This window comes from Megachile rotundata, chromosome 7 (assembly GCF_050947335.1).
Source record: "Megachile rotundata isolate GNS110a chromosome 7, iyMegRotu1, whole genome shotgun sequence".
NCBI lineage: Eukaryota > Metazoa > Arthropoda > Insecta > Hymenoptera > Megachilidae > Megachile > Megachile rotundata.
In genome coordinates, this window is record NC_134989.1 from 15,664,792 (window position 1) to 15,691,006 (window position 26,215).

Here is a 26,215-nt window from a genome sequence, read left to right on the forward strand (position 1 = left end):
GCATTAATATTTCAGTCGTCTCTTGTAAGCCGGCCAACGGTCTCTCTATGCTTATTACACTTATTGTATCGTGGCAAGGTTTAAATATTAAAATCTCGTTTGCCCGATGAAACTTGCCGCTGGCTACGCCCGGAAGTTCAGGCGAGTCGAGGTCGCTCGCGAAAATAGCTCGCGACAGAAATTTTACGTCCGTGATTGGACCAGTAACGGTGCTAAAACATTTCTAAGTTCGATGAATCATTGAGGAGCACCTGACGAGATATTAAAAAACGGAGTTCGTCAAGGATATCGTTTTACGGTTCTATCGAAGGCTGCTTTTTTATTAGAATAAACTGAGGCATAGTTTTCAGATCGAGTCCTAAGAATGCTAGTTACCTTCCTACGAAATCCTAGCTCGCATTCGTCAAGATAACCGAACAAACGTTTCCTCCGGAAGAAACCTTAATCCAGTGGATAGCAACTGTAACCTTCGTGACGAAGAACCGATGGTAAGGTTGCGGAAGAAGCAGGAAACAGCGAGAAAGAGGAAAGGAGAAAGAAATGCAGCGCTGGAAACGACGTTCTTGCACGTGAGCCGAGACTTTTTCCAATTACTAACGGCGCCATTCGCGAGCCGGCTGGCGGCGATTATTTTTAAAACAAGAATATTCCCTTCCGCCCCCGGGACATAATGAGGAGGAGGAGGTGAACGTAGAGGCACGGTCGGAGGGCGCGATAATGGCGGCCGTTATGAAGAAATCAACCCAACCCCCGGTCTTACCACCCCCGTTGGCCCGCTATGCCGTCCCTCTGCCCACTTGATCTTCCGTCTCCATGGCGACCGCCTTGTCCAACGGACCCCTGCTCGCACAGGGGGTGGTTGCGAGCATTCTCTTTTATTATGAGTCTCCTCCCGCGGAAGGGTTGCAACTCCTTCTTCCTATGACTTTACAAACCTATGTTCACAGTTTGCTGATAGATAGTTATGTTTAGATATCGTTTATGGAGGGGAAGTATTTTAAGATGGAATCGCAAGGTCTAACCTGTATCTCAAATTGTCAGATCTAGGTCCACAAATTCGACTTCAAATTTTTAGGTCCACAAATTTCTACGTCTTCAAATTTCTAGATAGATAAATTCCTACATTTCCACATTTCCAATATTTGAGGTTCAATCCCTCAAATCGAAAGTTCTCAAATTTTTAACCCAGCCAAATCTCCAAAAATTCTAAAAACTGAGCGAGTCTGGAAGCCATATTTGCTTTCGACGCGGTTTACAGTTCCGTTGCCCTCTGGCAAGTTAGTTACAAGGCAACGGCGAATATTCCGTTCGTGGTAAGGATAATTTCGAGGCATAAAGAGGTAACCAGATCGTTCCCTTTGGCCGGGAGTTTCCAGGAATCGCTGATGTTTTATCGGGACTTCAACTCGACCTGCCAACACTCCCGCTGGACCCCACCAATTCCACGAAGCGTAACGAGCATTTATACGGGTGCAAAAACGGTCCCAACTGCGTTCCATGCAATTAGGCGTTTTCGCCGGCCATGCGGCTTTCACGCGTCCATCGATCGATCATCTCCGGCTCGATAATCGTTCTCGAAACGCTTAATCCCGTGGCGAAACTGATGGATTCCCGAATAATTGCTCGCGAGGAATCGGTCTGTGATTCTTTGGGGAGATGCACCGGGGGTGTCGCATGGTGGAAAAAAAACACATGGACATCGATAGACGCGAGAGGGTAAAAAACGATCGGAAATTATTCGAAATTGATGAGGACGTCTGGGTAGGAAGGGTTGGGGTCGCGTGGCGCGTTCGATGCATAAAAGAACTCGGCCCCCTTTTATTGGTTTTCATTCTGTGACACGCGCGAGATCTTACACCCCTTCCTCCGGAGATCCTCCAAACCCCGCCTTGGTGGCCCCTGGTAATTCGAAAATGGCGCCATAATTTACGGCGAGTTAATTCGACGCGATATGTGGGGAGGCTCGAGAGAAACGATAATACAGTTATATGCTGCGGTATTTGTACGAAGTACGATACGTATCGATGCTACAGCGATTTATTGGTTCCCTCTCGCTACACGGAAACCGTTTCGTCACTGAAAAATTGCCTCCTCTTATCGCGAGGTATTAAAATGCGGAGGTCTCGACGTTCCAAATTGTTATCATGATTTACGTCAATCGCGGCCAGGTGGTTGCTGGCAGATTACGAATCGAGATTGCGCTCGAGTATCTTATGTGTTTGAGAAATATTTTAATCGGGTTTCAAAGGTCTTGCTGTGATTCTAAAAATATTTTATGCGTAATTGTACGGGGTATCATTGACCAACACAGTCGAGTAACCACTTACTGTTAAGTGGATACATTTTTACACAAAAAGGGAACTTGCTATTCTTAATATTAATCACAAATCCACTGTAAGAATAGCGAAGTGAAACAACATATTGAAGGCAATTTGCCTTCTTAAAAGGACCTAACAAAGTGCAAGTAACTCACGCAACCCAGTAAAAATCACGAATCGTGATTTTTGGCGTATCACAGAAAGAGTTGACTCGAGTTCCAGCTGGCACGTTTCCGCACGTAGCTTATTACGATATTTTCTTAGGAGTTAGCGTGAAAGCGTGCAGACACGTAGGACAGATCGTAGCGCGAGGACGTTTCGTTGCACGTACAGTAGAGAACGAGGGTCCATTAACGGCCTCGCAGGGACGCTTACGCGAACCTTGCGCTCGAGGGGGTGGTTTTCCAGGCGACCCGATGGCTGCGAGCCGGTGGAAACATCCTGACGACCAAGAAACGAGGAAAACGAACGTAAGTGCTTCACGCGGTGAGGTAATGGAGTCGACTTATTCGTCAGGGAAACGCCTTGGTCGGGAGCAATTGAGACAGGAAGGTGGATACATACGTGTTAGAACGGGAAGAAAAAAACTAGGAAGAACGTCCATGGACAACAGCGGCGCACGAACGAACGCGTAAAATGGCGTTATACGGCGTTGGATTGTGATTAACGAGCTTTTGATTAAGGACCGCCGATGGTATGGTGTGGCCTGGCTGAACGTTAATATGCAAAAATGCGCCATGACAACGGTATTCCTCCCGGTTGATGGTTATTTAAGTACGTCTAAATTGCGGCATTCGAGGCTTTGAAGTTCTGCCTTTTAGTTAGAACATTCTAGACGGATTAATTGGAAGATCGCAACAATTATGTTTCAGGAATTCTCTAATCTAGCTTTAACGGGACTGCCATCAGTGCCTGATCACTTAACTACATCTTCGCGATTAATTTTTCTATTCCCTACAAAAGACATTTTACTCGCTTTATATACACATGAATTTATATATAACATGAAAGAATATAATATACATGGCAATGTTCGTGTGGTATGTTGACTATTCAGTGAACGTACGTGTAAACGTCCACATATGTGTAACTAACCTCGAGGAGGATAAATCCGCTAACTCGAAGTTTATTTTAATATCAAGTCACATTACCTCCCTTTTCAGGAGTACCGTATACCATATAAAGTACCGAATATCATTTTGAACATCTTTTCAAGAACATACACGAATCTTCTGGTAATGTTCCATCGAAAGGAGGCCGTGCACGAATTTATCGAGTTCGATTAATTAAGAAGTTTCATGTACCGGCCGGCGTGAATGAAATATTCATCGAATGCAAATGCGTCGAGACGCGTGTATAATCCGTTAAAAAATAATAACGACAGAAATTCGCCTTAATTGGCACAATAGCCGTGCTGACATGGCTCGATGCTCCTGGCGATCAAACACGACCTGCGTACGTAGTACAAGCCTGTGACAACGGGTTTGCTGCTCATTATTACTTGGTAATTAGAGAGGTTTGTCGCTGATCATCGTCTCGAATAGCCTTTGATCCCCTCGATGCAACACGCTCTCGGTTGTAAAGACAACTGGGAATTCTAATTTTATGTTCGATATCGAGATATGGAAATCCGATAGCAACAATCACGTTCAATTATCGTCATTCATCGCGCACATGAGCGTCGTTATAACGTCTAATTGATACTTCAAACTTAATTTTATGACGAACCGACTTTTCAGAACGCTCTAGTCGACGTGTTTATTGTCGGAACGGACTCGTTAGCGTCTCAAAGAGACACGTTAACGAAGCGCGCTTAATCGAGTTGTGTCATTGCGTTATTAAATTTAAAGATTCCAAAATGGCGTTAAGTACCGTCGTATAAACGTAACTAGCTTCGCAGAAACTGCTAGTCTTCCTTCTATTTTCACTCCCTCGGAGATACAATTTCTCGGCGCAAAAAGTTTCTAATGACGGGAAATCTAATATATATCGTTTCGAGCCAGCCAGCCGGCCCCCATGCGAGCAGCTTTTCTTGTAATTAAGTTATAACTAAGAACACGCGCGCGAGAAGAAAGAAACGACAGGATACGGTTCGAACCGGCGGGTCAGGGGGTGGAAAGGGGAGGCGAAGTAGATCCTTGCTAGAGTGGAAAACAATAAGAGGGCTCCGTTAATCCTGACGATATATTATATCCAACCGGAGTGCTTCTGGCAATGTCGAGGCAGCTGTATATATACACACTTAGAGAGAAAATGGGGGTGAGAGAAAGAGGGGTGGCCAACAAATAAAGAGCAACACAAGGACTTTGTTTCCGGTGAATACGATATTAATGCATTTCCTAAAATTTCACCAATTTAATTTCATAAATCGGACTATCGTTATAATAATTATATAACGTGACTATAATAATTATTTTCGAATACAAATACACAGTAATTTGTATTTGAGTATTTTTAAGAAATAAAACGCCGTCCAAGTCAACGGAGTCTTAATAACTCAATTCTGAAGAGCAATGGAACAAGAGGGCCAGTTAAGCGTTGATAAAGCAAGAGGAGGGATCAAAGCTCGATAATTATCGTAGCGTGCAAATATCGATAATATACCGATTGGGAAGAAGAAAACGAGAGAACGATCGTCGATGGGATGAGGAGTTTTACCCGCCTCCGAACGAACAACTCAATTGCGCGAAATCGAGTTACGTAGCAGCTCGAACGAAGATGTAATTAATTAATTCGAGCGCCATTTTGCTACGGAGAAATATTTTCAGGAAATAGAGTCTGAAGTAATCAACGAATCTTTTTGTTCCCCTAAAAGCTTCTAATAATGCTCCGCGATAGAATTACAGGATGGAAAAATAAATTTTATTAATGACCGTAAATACGTTTTGATCGAGGGTTTCAGCTCGTTTATCCGAAACTAATTGCATCTTGAAAATCGGTATAATATATGGCTGTCAAAGTGTAAAGTTCATACGGTTCAGTAACGAGGAAGGTTAAAAATAGGGGGCGAAGAAGAGGCGAGTATCGATGGATCCCAAGGAAAATCTAATTAAACTGACCCCGCAGAAAAACTGGTTTCTCCAAGCAGCATGAAGCTTCCAGCGAAACTCGGCTCGTAATCTTGGGAGGGCACCTTATCAGATCGTTATCACCCGATCTGACCGCGTTCCTGCTTCTGGGTTGGTCACGATCCGGGGCCCAATGGCCCTCATACCTTCTCCAACCCCTCTGCCCTTCGCCAGAATGCGGGTACAGTACCTTAATTAAGCGTTATGACTTGAATTCCTTGTTAAGCGAACACGTAGCCCCCCTTTCGCGGTGCACTCGACCAGATCCTCGTGGGGGTTTGCTACAAATTTGTGGCTGCCACACCGAAACAATCCCATGATCATGTTTTACATCCTTACTTCAAAATTAATCTAAATCTCATGCAGTTTTAGCATGTTATAATTACTAAGATCTCGTGATAATTATATAAAGTACTAATACAAATTTGATAGAGCTAAAGTCGACGATATAATGGTTCTAACGGGTCATCTAAATTGGGAAGGGTTAAAAGGACACTGACAGGATAAAATCTAGGGATCTATACATATTTGATATTAGAGGGACAGTGAAGCGTTCATTTCCGTTCGAGGAAAATCGATGGTCGAGAAATCCTGCGATATAATGCAAAGCGTGACTGACGTTCGACTTATCGTGCCATATAATCCTATTAAACTATCATTATAAGCTTAGGAAACACCGTAAGTGCTCGCCGATATTTCATGAAAATTTATGAATTTAGTCCAATTAACATAGGAGCTGTTCCCTTACCCTATAAACAGAACGCGAAAGAGAACCACTGATAGCGGAAGGGGTGAGAATCTCAGGGAAAAAGACACGTCGAGGGACAGCGAAATAGAATTCGAGTGCGTTCGCGGATAATCCACAGCGTATGGGGTAGCACAAACGAAGAGGGTGGAGAGTTTAAAATGGCGGGAAGCATCCCTACTCGACCTAAAAGCAACCCCAATCGTCGCACGCTGGTCTAATCAGAGAAAGGGGGTTGGTTTTGCATTTCAGCCTACCAGCACTATTGACTCCACGCGTGTTTGTACAACGAAACACGAGAAGTTTAACGATACAAATTAGTATAGATAGAATTTATTTATTTCATAAATTCAGAAGTTTGAGTATTTTTGAATAGCATTTGATGGGGGCAAGGAGGCTGATATAGAAATGATAAAAAATGAAAAACACGTCAGAGAAGAATGAATTTAAGAGACCACGTTGTCCAATGCGGGAGTCTCCGAAAATTCTCGACATCCGGTGACGCATGCTGGTATTATCACTCACCGAACTCGATATGGGTTTAGTCGATTATACCGAACCCCCGTGATCTCGTGATATTCAATTAGATTCCCTTAAAATTACGTTATAGACGTAAGAAAAATAGTACATTTTCGCTTACGTATCCGAAAGGTCGGCTTCGCGTCCGCGTGCATCTTTCTCTTGCCCCCGAACTGACAGATTCCGACAACCATTAGGAAGCCTTTGAAGTCTATTCAATTTTAACACTTTTCCTAAGCTTCCCACAACTTCCTGTTTCATCGAAAACACTCGCACTCGATCATAAACCTATTGTCCCGAGACGCACGTGAAATTTTATCTTTAATTCGCGGATTTACAAAATCGAGCGTGGAATTTTTAGAAAAAAAAAAATAATAGGTTAGGGTTCCCAAGTTGGCCTGTCGGGGGCAACTTGTCTACTGGTGAGCCAAGAGCTGTCCGTTCGCGTTGGTCAGCGCTGCCCCTCTCTCAGCTGGCCTGTGGGGGTGCACCCCCGCAAACCCTCCTGAGTTAGAGAGAGAACGGACAGCATCGAGAAACAGAGTCCCTACGTGCCTCTCTGCCACTCTCTTCTTCTCTCGCCTCGTTCGACAGAGGGTACATACATTATCCGACCCTGATCCTCGATCCTGAACGATCGACGTCTCTCTAGCCGCTGCACTGAATTATAGAAACGTTTTCACCCCTACGGTCCGGCAGCCTTTTAATTTCGCGGCTGATCGCTGCACGGTTGATTTTTCAAAAATTACTCGAAAGCTTAATATTCAAGGTGGAGGGAAATGTCACCCCATAGGTTCTACGTTCTTGACTCGAGATTAATTTGACAATTTTCGTTTATATCTTCATGATGTTTCAGATCTCCAACGGGTCAGAAATAGAACGCTGATTGTGATAATTGTCTAGCATCCTACAGTTGCATCCAAACATAAATACGAGTAAAGTGGTAGCAGTTGGCCTGCCAGCGATAATTAAGCCAATGTACTAATTAACCGAATTAGATAATTCATCGATCCGGGCGTAAAAATAATTGAGCCCCGTTTTTCTCATCGACGTATCGGGGACCGTGGGAAGGCCAATTTCATCGCAATTGCCCAATCAACATTTACAATAACAGCTGAAACTAGAATTAAGCAAAGATTACGTGAATTTGCCGACGTGGAGGTTCAGGCTTCTTCCCTCGCGCTTTCCCTCCACGAAGATTTACAGTCCCTCATTACGGATTGGAATTGTAGATTTTCGCAAAACATGGAAAGCCCATTTTCAGCGGTGCCGTGTAAAAAAAAAGAATTTACAACACCCTGGACCTTCAGGGACGCAAATCTGTTTTTTCTTCTCTTCAGGTTACCGTCTAGTTTTACGACTTAATGACTCCGACCGACCGGGCACTCCGAAATTCAGATAAACTGAGCTCTCTTCTTTTTTGTGCATAGTTTTTTCCTTTGGCGCACCCTTCACGGAAGGGCTGAGAGAAACGAATAGAATTTACTACTATAACGCTTGTCCATTTAACTCGATTCCGGTTGCTATTCCTTTGTTTCACACATTAGCGTGACTTAGTACATTTTAAAATTTCCAAATTTTCAAACTTTCAAATTTGTAAATTTGAAAAATAATTAGAGACCTCACAAAATATCAGTTGCTTACTCCTCGTTCCATTAACAGAATTCCTCTTTGAGAGAACCGAAGGTGACAATGCAGCTAGTATGTACATATATCACTCTCCGAATCGACCTTCCGTGTCCACATCAGAATGGAGGAAATTTTCAGTGAGTCGAAAATGCGAAAATGTCCCAGACTGAAAGACCGTTCGACCCCACCCACGCTTTTAGGGGGGAAATGAACGTAAGGGTCCAGCATCCGGCGCCCCTATTTTGCAACCACCCACCCCCATTTTCCTCTTGTCTGTTCGTCGATAGTGCATTTGACCAGAGCATTGTCCGGCCGAACGGTCCATTGTCGGATTGAATCATCGGTCGGGGTTGGAATATTCAGGGATGGCCGATGGTCAGTGGCCATTATTGTTACCTCTACACGCACGAATATCCGTGTACCGCTGTCCACTCGCGTCCAGGCAAATGGACACACTCGAGAACGTGGACACATTTCGCCCTTTCAAAGGTCGCCAGTCGGCTCGTGCCCGCTCTGCACCCCCTCGTGAATTATTGGCTTTAATTGTGAGCCACGGTAATGGCCAGACTGGGACAAATTTCCGGGCGGGAAGCTGGATGATTGTTCGAACGACTGGAAACGGTCGCGTGGCTTTGCGCGGATCGTCCAGCGTGTAATTCATGGAACTCGAGCGGATAATTTGAATCTGCTTGATGTTTGTCAGCTTCGTTCGAAGAGATTCGATTTTCTACTTGGTCAAATTACGGATAAGATGTGTATGTTACCGTGAAAGACCCAAATCGAAGAATGTCGACATTTACCGGTGTAAGTCAGAAATAAGGGTATTTAGCAAATATTTCGGACATACATCAAGCGACTATGTGAATGTCGACATTCACCAGATTTCGATCTTTCACGGTAACATGTACATTGCGTCCCACATGGGGGGAGGCACTTAAAATTTGGCTACGATTGATGATAGGAAAAAATCAGGTAAAATTGTTTGGTCTCAAGGGACTAGTAATATCGGATGACCACCCTGTATATCTGATGTTAATTCTTTATGAGCTTCTCGCATCACTATCTCACAACTGTTCGTAACATTATTTCCTGTGATCAGGTAAAAACAGGTCTGTTACAGACCCACTGCAGTATTGTATAGGGAGGGACTGCGTCATATAACGGTATTGCTCGTATGTTCCTGCTGTAGGTCATAGGGCAGTTTCGACCACTTCTATACCCTTATTATGACACAGGGTCACGTTCGTGTTCATGCGTGGGATCGAACTGTCACAAACTTCTGTCCTACCACTCATCCAAGATTAAAATACAGAACACAATATTTGTATGCGTTCAAACTCGTTTAAAGATAAGATAAAGTGCAGCCACTTTGTACATTTCGTTTTAACATGCCATTCAACGAGAGACGTATTGAGCTACAGAGCCCTAATGAGTTCATAACGCTACCTGGAGAATGGCCGCAAGCGATTTCGATCTGTACCTTTCGACATGCTAATGCGAGGGGTCGCCGGATGTCTTTAAGTCTTTCATTACTGTCGGGCCCACGTTTCCGATACGTGCTTTCTGCTATCGACGACACGGAAATCCTTTCCCGAAACCAGCGGCTCCATTGAGCTTGCAAAATGCACATTTACATGTCTATGCTTTTGACGGACGGAAGGTAAGGGCAGGTAGACTTGATATTGTGGAATTTGTAATATTCGGTGTGCTTTGAGAAACTTCTACAAAAAGGCAAACTACCGTTGAATTCCCAAGCCGTGAAATTTGATAATTCATTTGGAATTTTTAACTTTTTGAACTTTGCAACTTAGGTCTAATAGTCCCAGACTGATCCTTGGTCCACAAGGGCTCCGAAATTTTCATAATTTCGTCCATTAACATACGACGTCAAAAATCAGTTCGAGATTTTTATCGCAGCACCGATCTTTCGTGAACATAAAAAAATATTTCCGGAAGAGGGAAAGTATACGGGTGCAATTAAGAGGAAACCATGGTCCGTTCGAAGGAACCCGATAGGCTGGCCATAACCGCATTCCATATGCCCGAGCCGAGGGTTGCCGTAGCTGGCCACCGGCAGGTCCGCGACCCAGGAAGTAGGTAGTAATTTCGGGCACAAGGCCCACCGAAATTAGCAGGCAAAGAGCCGAGAGATGATTTTCCAAAATAACACGTCCCGATACAATGGGGAAGCAATTTCCCGAGCACCAGCTGCTGCCACCTATCTGATTTATCATCTCGCCTCCCCGGACTTCTCCTCCCACTTCGGCTTCTCTCGGCTACCTTGACCATTCAAAGAAAACGTTTTTTCATCGATAGATCCGTTTTTATGAGGAAACAGACAATAACCCATGGTCGAAGTGATTTCCATGGGTAAAGTACCGTGGAAAGATCCGCTCGATTATAAAGGGGTTGTTATAAAGTCGGTGTAGAGTTATGAAATATAAATGTTTCAAAGGACTTGCAAATCAAAAGCTATCATTGCATCAAGTTCCGTATCAATCTAATAAAAATTTCAACTTTTCACTTTGCTTCGCGGTCCGTTTGAAAAGATTACTTTGCTAGGGAGATCCGTTTAAATTTTCCCGTTCCAGGGATTATTTCGCCAGAATCAACGAAGAGGATAGCAACGCGGCGAAGCCGTGGAACGCAGGATTGTTTGGCCGTTAGCTCGGTGGAATGCGAGCGGCCGAACAGATGGGGGTTGAGAGGGGGTTGTTCAATCGGTTATTGATTGGAAATGTAAGCTGAAGCGTGCAGACCGAGGGGGTGACTCGAGAATAGGACGAGAAAGCAGGGAAAGATAAAGACAGAGCGAGATAGGAACCAGTACAGAAACGACCCGACAGATGGCCATTGGTCAGCGGCAAAGTTTGCCAATCGAGGAAACAGCATCCGATCGTGTTCGAAATTATTAGATCTTTCAAAGTTCCGAGCCAGATATTTTTAGCCTTCAGTCGACACCTGTCGCTTCTTTATCGCGAGGGACTCCGTGTTGCAATTTCATTCGAAAATCAGATCGTGTACCTTCAATTTTTTATTCTGTAACGTGTATTAATATATGAGGAATTATTTTTATAATAATGACTTGAGGACACTTTATCATAAATTGCTATATTTATAATGAGTGATGTTGGACTTGACGGTTCGAAGAATGGTGTAAGACTTATTTAAATTAAAATGAGCTAATTAAAATTTAAATTGTAAAATTTTAGCAAGCATGGTTCCAAAGTTGTAACATTTGATAGTTGCACAGTTCGTAGGGTTAATCAAGGCAGAGCCTATCAGGCTCGATCAAAAAATTCTGAAATCGACCATCTGCCAGCAAAAAGGCTACGTTGGAAGGTAACTATTCACGCTAATCGGTATTATCGAAGGGCGCAGACAACGAGAAAGGGTTGAGGTGACGAAGAGGTCGTCCAGCTAGGTGCTTAACGCGCTTGTAGGCGGAATATCGAGGCTGCCGATCGTATACCCAGAGCTTCCCGCGAGATGACCGTGTGCACAACCGGGACTCGTTTTTCCAGCGAAATGTGCAAGAAGGAGACGTTATCCCCTCGCCATTCGATCAAACTCCATCCTTGTTGGGCCACCATCATTGGCCTCCATGCTTGCTACGATAGTCAGAGCCTAGCTCCCTCGCATCCCCCGGGCAATCTTTTCAATTTAAAGTCAAGTATTATGGCTTAAATTGCATTATGGTTTCCTTCCCCATGAAGAAGGTAGGACGAGAGCAACAACGAAGGGCGGCTCCTTGTAAGCAAGACTCAATCACGCCGCTTAACCTCTGACCCTGGTGCCCAGCCAGGCATACACACACGCAAGCGCGCTCGCACCAACACGTATTCGTCTCGCCTGCCACGACTGAGTGTATGAACAGTCTGACCCGTACAATGTATCTGTTATTATAATATTACTGAAACTGCGTATCCACTTATGGCAGCGTTTCGATGTTGCGGGTCGTTTTGGAGGGGCCTGTATCGTTACGTATGACGACATGTGATGACGATACGCGACGATGATACGCAACTAGTGGATGCGTCTCAAGAATGCTGTACGATTAAGCAGATTTAGAACCGATGCACCGAGCGACCTTTTCCTCTGCAATCTTATGTGGTTTTCTTTATTTTCTCAGTCAAAAGCAAGACATAGTAAAGGGATCATACAGAAAAGTTTGCGTATGTTCATTAAATCTTAGACCTGACTTTAATATGGATTTCTCATATTGCACAATTTTGAGTACGATGTTAAACTTCATTTTTTATATCGGTTAATCTTAAACATAAGACATAATTGCTTGCAGCTATTTCAGAATCCAGCATTTAGGTAACTCACTCTTTAAGCAATATTGCAAAATAAATATAATCTACAATATCCTCGCAATGTTCAACCATTATCAACTCGATCGAATGAGTCACATCCCTAAATACTCTTATCACACACGGGTAATTCGCGATGAACGCAGGTGAACCTGCGTGTAACCGATAACGTAATACCGGAAAAGGGAAAAGCAAAAGAGGCGGGAGCACACCAGCTCGCGTCAGGTATCTGTTACACGCCTCATGGACAGCGCGGAACGCGTGATTACAGCCGCCAAAGGTGGTACGAGGCGAGGCCGTTTTTTTTTACTTCGCTGGCAACACCAAGTTCAAGGCTCAGGTTCGACTCTGGGTCGTTTCTATTCGTTCGTGTGGAAAGCGTGTACTCGTGCTCGCACCTCGTGGATATTACGCGAGTACACAACCGCACGTCACCGTGTTGCGCGTTTCTCGATTCGCTTTTCCTCGACCAGATCGAGATATCGTGCGGCGTGACGCTGCTATTACGCGCTTCGAGCATTTATTTATCGCGTTTCGCAGATCGCTCTTTGACTGCTTAGTCGCACCGTGAAAAGCGGAATTTTCAATTGAAACGTTAGGTTGATGGTGTTTTGTGAAGGATGTGGATGTGGGAAATAATGGAGAGAGGGTTTTATGAGTTATTTTAGTTTGGGTGGTGTGAGAGGTGATAGTTTGTAACATATGTTGGGTGGATATGGCGAATGTGTATGAGGAATGTGTAGAATGTTAAATATGTATGCATAGGGAGAGTTGGGTATAATTACGCAAACTTGAATGTATCGTGAGTTGGATACTCGGAGCGTTGGATACGGTGCGTGGAATATATGCTACGTTGTATACGCAACGTGTGGAATACATGGCGTATTGAGTACACAACGCGTGGAGTACACGGCTCGTCGAATACACAATGCGCAGAGTGCACGGCGCATCGAGTACACTACGCGTCGTGTGCACAATGCGCAGAATACACAGCGCGTCGAGTACACAATGCGCAGAGTACACGGCGCATCCAGTACACAACGCGTCGAGTACACCGCGCATCACGTATACTACGCGTCGAGTACCCAATGCGCAGAGTACACGACGCATCGAGTACATAGCGCGTCGAGTACACAATGCGCAGAGTACACGGCGCATCCAGTACACTACGCGTCGAGTACCTAATGCGCAGAGTACACGGCGCATCGAGTACACTACGCGTCGAGTACACCGCGCATCACGTACACTACGCGTCGAGTACCCAATGCGCAGAGTACACGACGCATCGAGTACATAGCGCGTCGAGTACACAATGCGCAGAGTACACGGCGCATCCAGTACACAACGCGTCGACTACACCGCGCATCACGTACACTACGCGTCGAGTACCCAATGCGCAGAGTACACGGCGCATCGAGTACACTACGCGTCGAGTACCCAACGCGCAGAGTACACGGCGCATCCAGTACACAACGCGTCGACTACACCGCGCATCACGTACACTAGGCGTCGAGTGCCCAATGCGCAGAGTACACCGCGCACTGGATACACGGCGCGTCGAGTACCCAATGCGCAGAGTACACGGCGCATCGAGTACATAGCGCGTCGAGTACACAATGCACAGAGTACACTGCGCATCGCGTACACTACGCGTCGAGTACACGGCGCATCGAGTACACAGCGCGCAGAATACATGGCGCATCGAGTACACAACGCATTGAATACCCAGAACGTCCACCACAGCGTTAATTACACACCGCGTTTCTACAACCTTATGATACGCGTTTCTACAACCTTATGATACAATGTCCAACAAAATAACGTAATAACTTTCAAAGTACGGCTCGCACCTGAATCCAACAATAACTCGATCCGATACTTCACCGCATGACAAGCTACCTCGAAATTGATAAATAAAAAATTAATTAGGAGCTGGTATAAATCTGATGCAACGTTATTTAGAAATGAAGGTGTATTTAAAATGCTCATTAAAGCAAAGTAAAAAAGAGCGTAGCTCGACAAGGTTGGACGGAGTCGAAGCTCACGCGGGGGACCGTGATCGTCGGACGTGGAAGCATCCGTTACCGTCTGCGTTCTTAGCGAGCAATCCTTAAGTAATATATTTCTCGGGGGTAATTGCAGGCAGCGATTTCGTGCGGCTCGTTCGAGATCCGCCAGATACGTCGTACCGCGCCACGAAGCGTGTATTGCACGTGCAAAAGCCAACAACCAGACGGAGAAAGAGGATGAAGGTGTAGGTGCATACGGTAGGTTACCACGCGTAGGTAGGGTACCTATTCGAGGTACATACATAGACGAAGAGGGTCGTGTTGCTTTCTCGATCGAGCGAGACGGCTGCAACGAGCGAGCGAAGGAAACGTTGTAAGATCGAAGACGGAAAAAGAGGGGACAAGAAGGAAGCTAAGGATGAAGAGAAAGCGAGAGAACACGAGATAGAGAGTAACTGACTTCTTGGCCGGTGCATATTACCGGGCTGTTAGAGGGCGGAGTCGGCTGATGAGTTAGCAACGTATTGACTTTATAATAATCACGTTAGCCGGTCCACCGTGATCCCTTGGTATTACGCGCGGATTCACGTACCGGGTGATTCCTTCTTCGTTATCCTGGTCCTTTATCGTTAACGAGGATGCACCGTACATTTTCTTACTACTTTGTGATCATCCAGGAATTTTTATATCCAGCATTTTGCGAACGTATTCAAATTTACGTAACTTGGACGACGTTGATTTGGATGATTTGGGACTTTGAGACTTTGAGCTTCAAGATTTAGAAGCTTCAAGAAAAGTTTCAATTTAAAGAATGGTTTCGATTTTCTTATCCGACTAAATTCCGAAGCAGACTGGACTCCGCCAAATGGGGAACGATTTCGCGTTAATATTAATGGCCGATGACGTATTCCAAGATTCGTTTTCTTTTTCGTGAGTTGATTTATCGGAGCCTGGTTTTGCGACTCGATCTCGGTAAATCTCTCGGCAAAAGAAGGAACAGAAGGCTCCGTTCATCAAGATTTATCGACAGCAGGTATGTAATGAGAAAATTTAGCTTCGTAAATATCAATGCGATTCAAACAGTAAAGCCAGAAAAATTGAGGCATCCTTGATTTTAATATAGATAAAACTTGGAGAAGAGGTATTTAGAAGATCAGGTCAGTTTTGAAAGTATCCTTCATTAAATTGCGAGCAAAATGCGACCTTGTTGAAATTGAGCGATCACGCGTGTCAGAGGTACCGGTGAAATAACGGTGGCGTTATGAGAGACAAGAAAATAATTGATCTCTTGCTTTTTATGGGTTAGCTATTAATAGAGCAGCAGCTGATGTTAATAGCTTAAGTTTTTTGCCGATGTTGGGCTAATCTGCATGTCTAGATTGCATCTTTAACTTGCAAGTAGCGTTTTAGGTATTATAAGGTTATTGGAGGTTGTTGGGGTGGATCGAAGATAATTAATTAATTGGTGATTGGGGATGTGCAGTATTCATTGCTAGATGGGTTCCATGGTTCAGATCCTCAAATCCTTCAATTTCCAAATTCTCAAACCCTCAAATTCCCACATTTTCTAAGTCCCAAATCTCCAAATTTTCACGCTTCCAAATTTTCACACCCCCAACTCTCAGATTTTGGAATTCTCACGTCTCCAAATTCTCAAATCTCCAAATTTCCACGCTTCCAAATTCTCACACCCCCAAATTCCCACATTTCCTAAGTCTCAAATTTCCAAATTTCCACGCATCCAAATTCTCACACCCCCAACTCTCAGATCTTGGAATTCTGACGCCCCCAAATTCTCAAATTTCCAAATTTCCATGCCTCCAAATTCTCACACACCCAACTCTCAAATCTTGGAATTCTCACGCTCCCAAATTCTCAAATCTCCAAATTTCCATGCCTCCAAATTCTCACACCCCCAACTCTCAGATCTTGGAATTCTGACGCCCCCAAATTCTCAAATTTCCAAATTTCCACGCATCCAAATTCTCACACCCCCAACTCTCAGATCTTGGAATTCTCACGCTCCCAAATTCTCAAATCTCCAAATTTCCATGCCTCCAAATTCTCACACCCCCAACTCTCAGATCTTGGAATTCTGACGCCCCCAAATTCTCAAATTTCCAAATTTCCATACCTCCAAATTCTCACACCCCCAACTCTCAAATCTTGGAATTCTCGCGCCCCCAAATTCTCAAATCTCCAAATTTCCATGCCTCCAAATTTTCACACCCCCAACTCTCACATCTCCAAATTCTCACGTCCCCAAAATTCTCAAACTCCCAAATCCCCCCATTTCCAAATTCTCAACCCCCCAAATTCCCACATTCCCTAATTCTCAAATCTCCAAATTTCCACCCTTTCAAATATCCACTCCCCGAAATTCCTACATCCCCAAATTCCTGCATCCCTAAATTTCCAAACGCACATCCAACACATAGCAATAAAACCCAGAACCCCGAAAGTTCTCCTCAGTTTTTGTTACTAAAATTTCTCTGAACGAGTGCCAGGAGTAAATCGCTTTCGCACCGCCCGTTACACTCGCGAGCGGGCTGTAGGAGCGGTCGTCGGACCGCGCTGACCTCCAATCTCACCTCAATTTGCCTACACGCCGCCATTTGCGTCAGCGGGAACAGCGAGCGGCCTATCTAAAATTATGATCTCAAAAAATGCCCGTCGGTCGGCGCGCGAACCAGCGCGAGACCGCACGTCCCGCCAGTGTAATCGATTAATTATGGTAAATCGCGCGTTATTATAAATTTTAGAGGTAATTGGTACCTCTGTTTAGAACAGGATACAAGATCCTATGGATATTGTTGCGTTATCTCGAACGTTTGTCGATTCTGTTACGCGTTTTAATGTTTAATATGAAATCGTAACCTGGATTCTGTCGGGAGAATTCGAGCTATGTCGTTACGAAAGGAAATAGTTCAATGGAGAAATAATTCATTCGGTACTTTGAAATTCGATGACTGGTATATTGCTGGTGATATTCTTATATGGAGTAGTAAAAGTGATTATTGGTATTATAATATTTTACAAAGCTAGGAGTCATAGTAACGATATTATGAAGTCATATTTCGTCCTCCCTTCTCGTTAATTATAATCCAAAAAAATAATTTATTCGGTACATTAAAATTCGATGACTGGTACACTGTTGGTGATATTCTTATATGGAGTAGTAAAAGTGATTATTGGGATTATAATATTTTACAAAGCTAGGAGTCATAGTAACGATATTATGAAGTCATATTTCGTCCTCCCTTCTCGTTAATTATTAACCAAAAAAATAATTCATTCGGTATATTAAAATTCAATGATTGGTACACTATAAGTGATATTCACGTATGGACTAGTAAAGAGTGATTATCGATATTATAATACTTTGCAAAGTCCTAAGAGTTTGTTGATCCTAGTAACGACATTACACAGCCATATTTCATCCCTCCCGTCAATTATAATCCAAAGAAATCCGGTACATTAAAATTCTATGATTGGTACACTACAAGTGATATTCACATATGGACTAGTAAAGAGTGATTATCGATATTATAATACTTTGCAAAGTCCTAAGAGTTTGTTGATCCTAGTAACGACATTACGCAGTCATATTTCATCCCTCCCATCAATTATAATCCAAAGAAATCCGGTACATTAAAATTCGATGATTGGTTATAAGTGATATTCATATATGTACCAGTAAAAATGACCGATATTATAATACTTTGCCAGTCCTAGCTAGCTAAAGTAATTTTGTTAGTCCAAGTAACGACATTACGCAGACATATTTCATCCCTGCCGTCAATTATAATCGGTAATATTAATTTTGTCGATGCGATAATTAGCGAGCCTATGAGCAACGGATAAATGAAGAGAGAACGACTTCCGCACGTTCTAATTAATCGTTCGATTAACTCGAACATCGGTCGCGAACTGTCGAAACCGCTATCGTTTTATAGCCTCCGATGCTAATTTGCGACGAGCAGCTGCTTTCGCCTCGAACGAATCCACGCGACCGCCTCGAGCTTTTTGCCGCGAGCCTCGCCAGGTAACTCGTCTTTTGGGTTATTACAGCCGCTCATCAATTACCCTCGTGCATCTCATTTTTGTTGGCGGCGATCACGAGCAAAGAGGAGTCTCGACGGTTCGGGATCAACACGCGTGAAACGCCGATTTAGCGGGCGCCACTGTTCAACGTTACGTTCAACTCGTTATTACGCGGCCGAGAAAAACGCCCCGAGCTTTTTATCCGACATGAAAAATGTCTCGTTTCACGTACCACTTTTAAAACCACTTTTATTAACGGTATAAATAAAGTTCCCGCGGTTCTTCCTTTCCGAAAATACATTTATTAATACAGAACGATCGATCTGCGGGCGAAACTCTCTAGCGAAATGACCGGCTGACAGCTGTTGCGAACGATGACTAATTCTCAAACATCACTGCTTCGACGCGGTTACGTGACACGAACGTTGCGAAATATTTATGTAATAAATCGGTAATGTAAGCCACGATTCTTACTCCACATACTACACCTTTCAAAATTACTGAATTCTTCTTACAAATCTATCAGAGATCCCTTAGGTCTCCCGATAAGAAATTAAAATGTAGAAATTTGTCAGCGAAGTCTCTGAGACATCCAGAATGAAACTTGCCCTCCCAGATTACAGTTCTCAATAATTCGCTCTCCGTAAATTCCATATATCTGTCGGTGAAAAGTGTCTAACCATCGAGGAAAGTCTCGTTTCGCCTTTAATTGAATTTTCGAACGCGTTCGTCGCGCGAGGAGGACAGAGGAGAGTAAGAGCTTTCGGCAGTTCGAAACAATTCGTTCGGCCATAAAACTTTGGCGCAACTTCGGTCACTATAAATCCGAACTCTTAAATCACGTAACTTATATGAGAGAAGGCCAGCGGGGAAACTGCGAAACTCGACGCGTAGATCTTTCCTTTCGATGCTGGTTGGAAATTCCTACGTAGAGGAACCGCGTAGGCCTTCTTCTCGGAGCCAACAGCGAGAGGGATATTTCTGTGTTGGCAAGACGCGGCCAGTTAAATCAGAATTCAATTTGAACGACGTTCGAGCCGGGAGATCCCCATAGAAGATACGAAATATTCATGGTGAGAATACTTTATCGTTGTTATTCTTAGGCCGTGGCCACACGGCCTTCCATAAATACATTCGCTTCCCGCGACGACCATTTACACCGTTTGATCGCTGCAGTACCTTTCTAACGAACCTTTGCCTACGCAGGACATGCTTCGAAATAAGTTTAACCCTTACGCATATACCTCCGCGATTAATGACGGACGATTTATGCGATTAATGGCGGTCAAATTAATCACGGCAGTAAGAAAATTTTCTTTAAGTAATTCTTCGTTGCTCACTGCATTCATCTGTTAACCGATCTAATATCACCACAGCTACAATATTAAAACGTATTAAAAAAGAGTAAAATTGATCACTGCTCTAAGTGTACATGACGCACCCTTTGCGTCATGACACCCTTTGAGTCTCCTCGAAACTGTACAAGGTTCCTGATCGATTATTATACAGTTCATTGAATTAACACCACGAGAAGATTGTTCATCCAAATTCCTTTGACAATAGCCTGGACAAAATAGACCTATAAGTTGATGGAAGAAGGAAGACTCCGAAAGACGTTTCAAAAAAGGACTTAATCGTTCGCAACGTGTTCTCGAAGTCTATAAACGATCAGTCCCTCGATGCAGCAGCCTGATCGATTTAGCGCCAAATGTCGCCGTGTTTTACACACGGCAATAATGGTCGAAATCTATGTAGCCAATATTTCACGAGCCACCCTTTCTCGCCCCCGTACGCGTCCCCTTTGCCGTATATGAAACGTTCGTACACCAGCTACGCGCATTCCCGGTTATTGGCTCGCATATGGACGTTCCTCGATATTTCAAAGTACGCGACAAAATGGAGGAAATTCATCGGAACCAGACTTTGAACAATGACTGTGGGAATTAATTTGTTTGGCAAGATGCGAAGACAGGGATGCGACGTTGTATGGAGACTTGGTGGTTCAGGTTTCTATAGTTTTTTGGAAATTAAATCTTGAAGTACTGTGTCAGAAATGTTACTAATAGTGATGTAAGCAATATAAGTAGTAAAGTAATGAGTAGTTCAACACTCATTTTTGTATAGCTCGTAGTTCACTAACGCGTAACTATGCAATGAGTGATTATGCAACGCGTAGAAATTTAACGCGGGGTTACCTAACGCGTAGTTATGCAACGCGTGGTAATCTAACGCGTAACTATGCAACGAGTGACTATGCGACGCGTAGTAATCTAACGCGCGGTACTCTAACGCGTACTTATGCAACGCGTGGTAATCCAACGCGTAACTATGCAACGAGTGACTATCCAACGCATAGTAATCTAACGCGTAGTTATGCAACGTGTGGTAACCGAACGCGTAGTTATACAACGCGTGGTAACCTAACGCGTAGTTATACAACGCGTGGTAATCTAACGCGTAACTATGCAACGTGTAGTAATCTAACGCGTAGTAATCTAACGCGTAACTATGCAATGAGTGACTACTTAACGCGTAGTTATCCAACGCGTGGTAACCTAACGCGTAGTTATGCAACGCGTGGTAACCTAACGCGTAATTATACAACGCGTGGTAATCTAACGCGTAACTATGCAACGTGTAGTAATCTAACGCGTAGTAATCCAACGCGTAGTAATCTAACGCGTGGTAATCTAACGCGTAGTTAAGCAACGCGTGGTAATCTAACGTGTGTCTTCGCAACCTATTTAACTCACAACTCGTGGCAATATATCCCGCGGCAATATACCACTCGACTAAAAGTTTCAGCCAGCATTTTGCCACAAAATTGAAACCATCTGAAATAAAAATTTTGATGGAAAGAGTGGTTATAAAAGCGTTGCGCAGAGTGCGGCATCGGGCCGCTATCGATCCGAACCGGAAGCCGCTTCTCGAAGGTCTAGGAAGGTGGACTCAGCCGCGTGGAACGGTGGCTCTTTCGTTTGCTTAAATAAACATTGCTCGAACAATAGCGTGGGGGCCCGATCCGGGCCTCTTTCGACCGGCAATACGATCGAAGGGAAAAGAGAGGCAGCAAACTGATTCCTCTTCCTCTTTCCGTGGAAACGAGAGGAAGCAGTCCGCGCGGCATGTTTAATGCATCGTTCAACATTTCCATGTCAAACATCGCTTTGACTCGCGGAATTTAAAACCGTCTGACCAGCGCACACACACGTACACACGCGCGTATGGGTACTATCATGTGGGTGCGTGTGTGCACGCTGATGGGAAAACCAGCCATCTTTATTTACCGTCGCCGCTGGACAAGGTGCGCTAAGGCTCGATAAGGGTGCCGATCGATAGGGGTCGAAAGTTGAAAGCAACACGATTGTAACGCGAGACGTTGTTTCTAAGAATGTGGCGTTTTGCACATTCTTCTGAGGGTTCAAGTGCTCTTTAAGGGTTGCTGTTTTGGACGACTGTAGTACTCGTAGGATAGTTGATCATTTCATGATACTTGATATGTTCCTTCAAGTGTTGTTCACGTCTCCTATCTTCAGAGCCCCGAAGGCAGTGAATTATCAAGATATTACCCTGTTCGAGTATACCACAAGAAAGTTAACAGTTGAGATAATAGATTAAATTGATTAGAAAATGGAAAAAATAATGTCGTAAGAATACGATAAGGTCCACTTTAAGACACAGGATCTTCGGAATCTATTTGCCTCGCAAAGCTATCCCGCCTAGCTGCCAAGTGTGTTTATTCGGTATATCAATAAGGACGAAGTGGACGAGGTTCCCTAAGGGTTTCATCCTTGTCCGACGACCGCCTCTCTGGCTGGACAGCTTGATAACATTATGTTTCTTCGGCCGACATATGCACTCGGTTTTTGAAGAACGAGGGATAGCACCCTAAAACGTAGCGACTGCTCCTAGGACATGTGTCGAAATGATCCTTTCACCTCTGTCCCTTAAATGGACCAACGAAAAGAACATAAATCACTGAACTAATTAAAAAAGTGTCAAGGGTCAAATGTATTTGCAGGTACGAGGTAAATACAGGATATCAAGAAGTTATAGTAGCGGAGATAACATGTAATAAACACACGGTAATAATCTAATACACAATCTCATACGTGCCAATATAACGTGTTCAACAAAGAATTAACAAACGTTTTCCTCGTCCGGCAAATAACGACTTCAATTAACGCAAAACATCGTCATCGTTCGTTGTTTAACCAACCGAGCACCTAATAAAAACAACATAGCCACGCGTCAAAGGAAGTCGGTCGAGGAAAGAAGACGAATCGCGAGCGGACGAACGGCTGTTAAAAAGTAATCTTTGAAGTCAGTGAACTGTGTAACGTACTCTCGTCGCGTGTAAATTACGCTGTCCGTTTACGGAAGGATCCTTTCTTGCCGTTCTCCAATGTATCTCTCCCTTGGGACTATCGTTCTTCTTCACGGGATTACCCTCTTTTCCTCTCAGGTATTTAAATTCCGTTTATTTGGCCAACTCGAGCGAATTATTTCACGTGCCAATTCAGATGGGACGATTGTACACGGGTTACTGTCACTGTTTCTTTAAAACTTTTCTGGGGCGTCTCTATTTATTACTATAATACTTATATTACTGATTCTATAGGGTGTACGCAAGTAGTGCTGGTCGTGGGAAGAGGGTTATACGCGTTAGATTACTACGCGTTACATAGTCACTCGTTGCATAGTTACGCGTTGCATAACTTCGCGTTAAATTACTACGCGTTGCTTAACTACGCGTTAGATTACCACGCGTTAGATTACTACGCGTTGAATTACCACGCGTTAGATTACTACACGTTGCATAGTTACGCGCTAGATTACCACGCGTTGTATAACTACGCGTTAGGTTACCACACGTTGCATAACTACGCGTTAGATTACTATGCGTTGGATAGTCACTCATTGCATACTTACGCGTTGGATTGCCACGCGTTGCATAAGTGCGCGTTAGAGTACCACGCGTTAGATTACTACACGTTGGATAGTCACTCGTTGCATAGTTACGCGTTGGATTACCACGCGTTAGATTACTACGCGTTGGATAGTCACTCATTGCATACTTACGCGTTGGATTGCCACGCGTTGCATAAGTACGCGTTAGAGTACCACGCGTTAGATTACTACACGTTGGATAGTCACTCGTTGCATAGTTACGCGTTGGATTACCACGCGTTAGATTACTACGCGTTGGATAGTCACTCGTTGCATAGTTACGCATTGGATTACCATGTGTTAAATTTCTACGCGTTGAATAATCACTCATTGCACAACTACGCGTTACACTACCACCCGTTGCATAGTTACGCGACAAATTACTACGTGTTACAACGATACGCGTCAGGTAACCGCGCGTTAGATTACTACGCGTTGCATAGTCACCCGTTAAATTACTATACATAGCCTGTTAATAATTATAGTATGATTATTGAACATAACATTACACACATTTTACGCAATAAACAACTCACGCGTTATATCACCACGCACTATATAATCAATTTTCACCACGCACAAATTGTATCGCCACTCATACACCACTATTACTTTACCACAATGTTGTACCAATACGTGGTAAATTACCAGAATTCCATAAAAGGTTTGAAATTTTCTGTTACCCAGTAATCTTTTGGCGTTCGCAAGTTGTATAAAGCATATTCTTTTGATAATTGTTATCGTCGATAAAAAACCGTCTGGAGCCCGAAGAAAAGAAGAATCGTGATTGGTGGGAGCACGTTTCGTGGAGGGTCGGAAGCAAGCACCTGCGAGGGGCAATTTCGCTGGACCTTTCCCTAAAAGGAACTCCCCCCATTGTCCGGCAAATGACATCAAGCTTATTGCATTATTTAAAGAGCCTCGCTTTAAGGCCGCTTTAAGCCGCCGACCCTTCGATTTCTTGGACTTTTGGCACCGTTCTTGAACCGAACTTACTTTCGAACGCGATGGGAATTTAGAAGCATAGATTCAGATTTACTCGATCACAATTTTCATATAAAAATTTGTTAACTCGATTAAAATTACAAAGTTTGTAAACCTTGTGTTCTGAAAAATCTCGACTGAGGAGTTGAATACTCGGACGCTTTTTATCGAGTTAAAATTATAGACCTCGAGGGCAGGTTTCCAGATTGACCGATGATATTAAAGTTCGAAAAATAATTTAAAGTTTGTACTCACTAGGAGAAATACCAAGTTTCACGTGGAGGCTGCTAGGGCTCCTATGGTCGGGGGTGGTGACAGGGGCGGCTATGGGTGGCGACAGGTGGGGGTGTACCGGTGCTCCACCACCTGTCGTCGTCGTGGTAGTGGTCGTGGTGCAGGGATTTAAGGGAGACGTCCTCTTGAAAGATTGTTCCGTTCGCCACGCGACCTCGTTATCGCCTATCCAAAGTTTACCTGCAAAGAAATCAATTCATCACTCAAACCATATTATACCAACGTATATAACATATTATAACATATTAAACCCATGGACAAAACTATTTAAACACATGCAACTATTTTGATCAATGAAATATTTTGACCAAACGAAACTACCAAGGAGAAATATCAAATTGCAGAAGATACCGAAACTTCCCCGTCCCCTTTCTCTCCCGCGTATTAATATAAGGGTCTTTGTGTTCGCGCAGAAAATGGCTTGTCCCCCTTCACGAGTTCACGTAATTAGCAACCCTCCGAATCCCCTATTCCTGCCAGTTTTCCCGGCTTTCCCTCGTTTCCCTTAATTTCTGGGAACAATGACGGCCTCTGGATGTTGTTCCAGCCTGCAGTGTCTAATTACACCGGTTTCCCTCCGGGTGTATCGAATGTTTCGGAATATTAGAACTTTCGTACAAAATATATTAATTTTGTTCTCCGAGAATTCTCTGACAAATTTAAGTACCTCGTTTTAATCTTCCCGAGGCATACATCGCAAGACCGATTCAATCTATTTCGAGGCAAAGAGCTTTTCTTTTCGTCGCATGGAATCTCAGCGGAAACGAAGATTTCATCCCCGTACGTGCCGGGTCCACGCAAATATCAGAGCCCCGCATACGTGACTCACCCCGCGCATTATTTGCCCGATGAATGATTTACTCGACTTAGGTCCGTCTGTTTCCATCTCCTCTGTCTTCCGCTAACGAGAAAACGGAGATAAAGGGAAGAGGGTGGCGAGGACTCGGAGGGTGAGAGGAGAGACTCGTTCGAGAAGAAAGTGTAGCTGGCGCTAACTAAGGGCGTCGGCTAATCAATATCATCAGGGAATGGCCGCTGACCTCGGTTCGACCGGTGGACCACCCTCCATTCTTCCGTATGCCAACTTCTTTCTTTCCGATGGCAGAAATAGCCCGGACTCATGCTTTCAGCCGGCGAATTCGCCAGATTCCTTTAACGTCGCATTAACCTTAATTATCATCCTATGCACTCCGAGTGGATAATAATTAACAGACAATAAAGAACGAATTAGAACCGGCAGGTAATTATTCAGGATTACTTGGAACAATCCGCTCGAGCCATTTTCATTACCATCGTAATTAATAGTGCTGGTAATAGTAAGCCTTTATTCTTTGGCTGC

At 43.9% G+C, this 26,215-nt stretch overlaps 1 protein-coding gene across 4 annotated transcripts in view; it reads right to left on the reverse strand.

Moving 5' to 3' along the window:
- LOC100875025 (uncharacterized) overlaps window positions 1–26,215 on the reverse strand; it is a 131,242-nt gene that overhangs the window by 33,060 nt on the left and 71,967 nt on the right. For all 4 annotated transcript variants that reach the window (XM_076533998.1, XM_012282107.2, XM_076533999.1 and 1 more), the window contains exon 3: window positions 24,838–25,056. In XM_076533998.1, coding sequence (XP_076390113.1) covers window positions 24,838–25,056 — 219 coding nt within the window. The remainder of the gene's footprint in view (window positions 1–24,837; window positions 25,057–26,215) is intronic.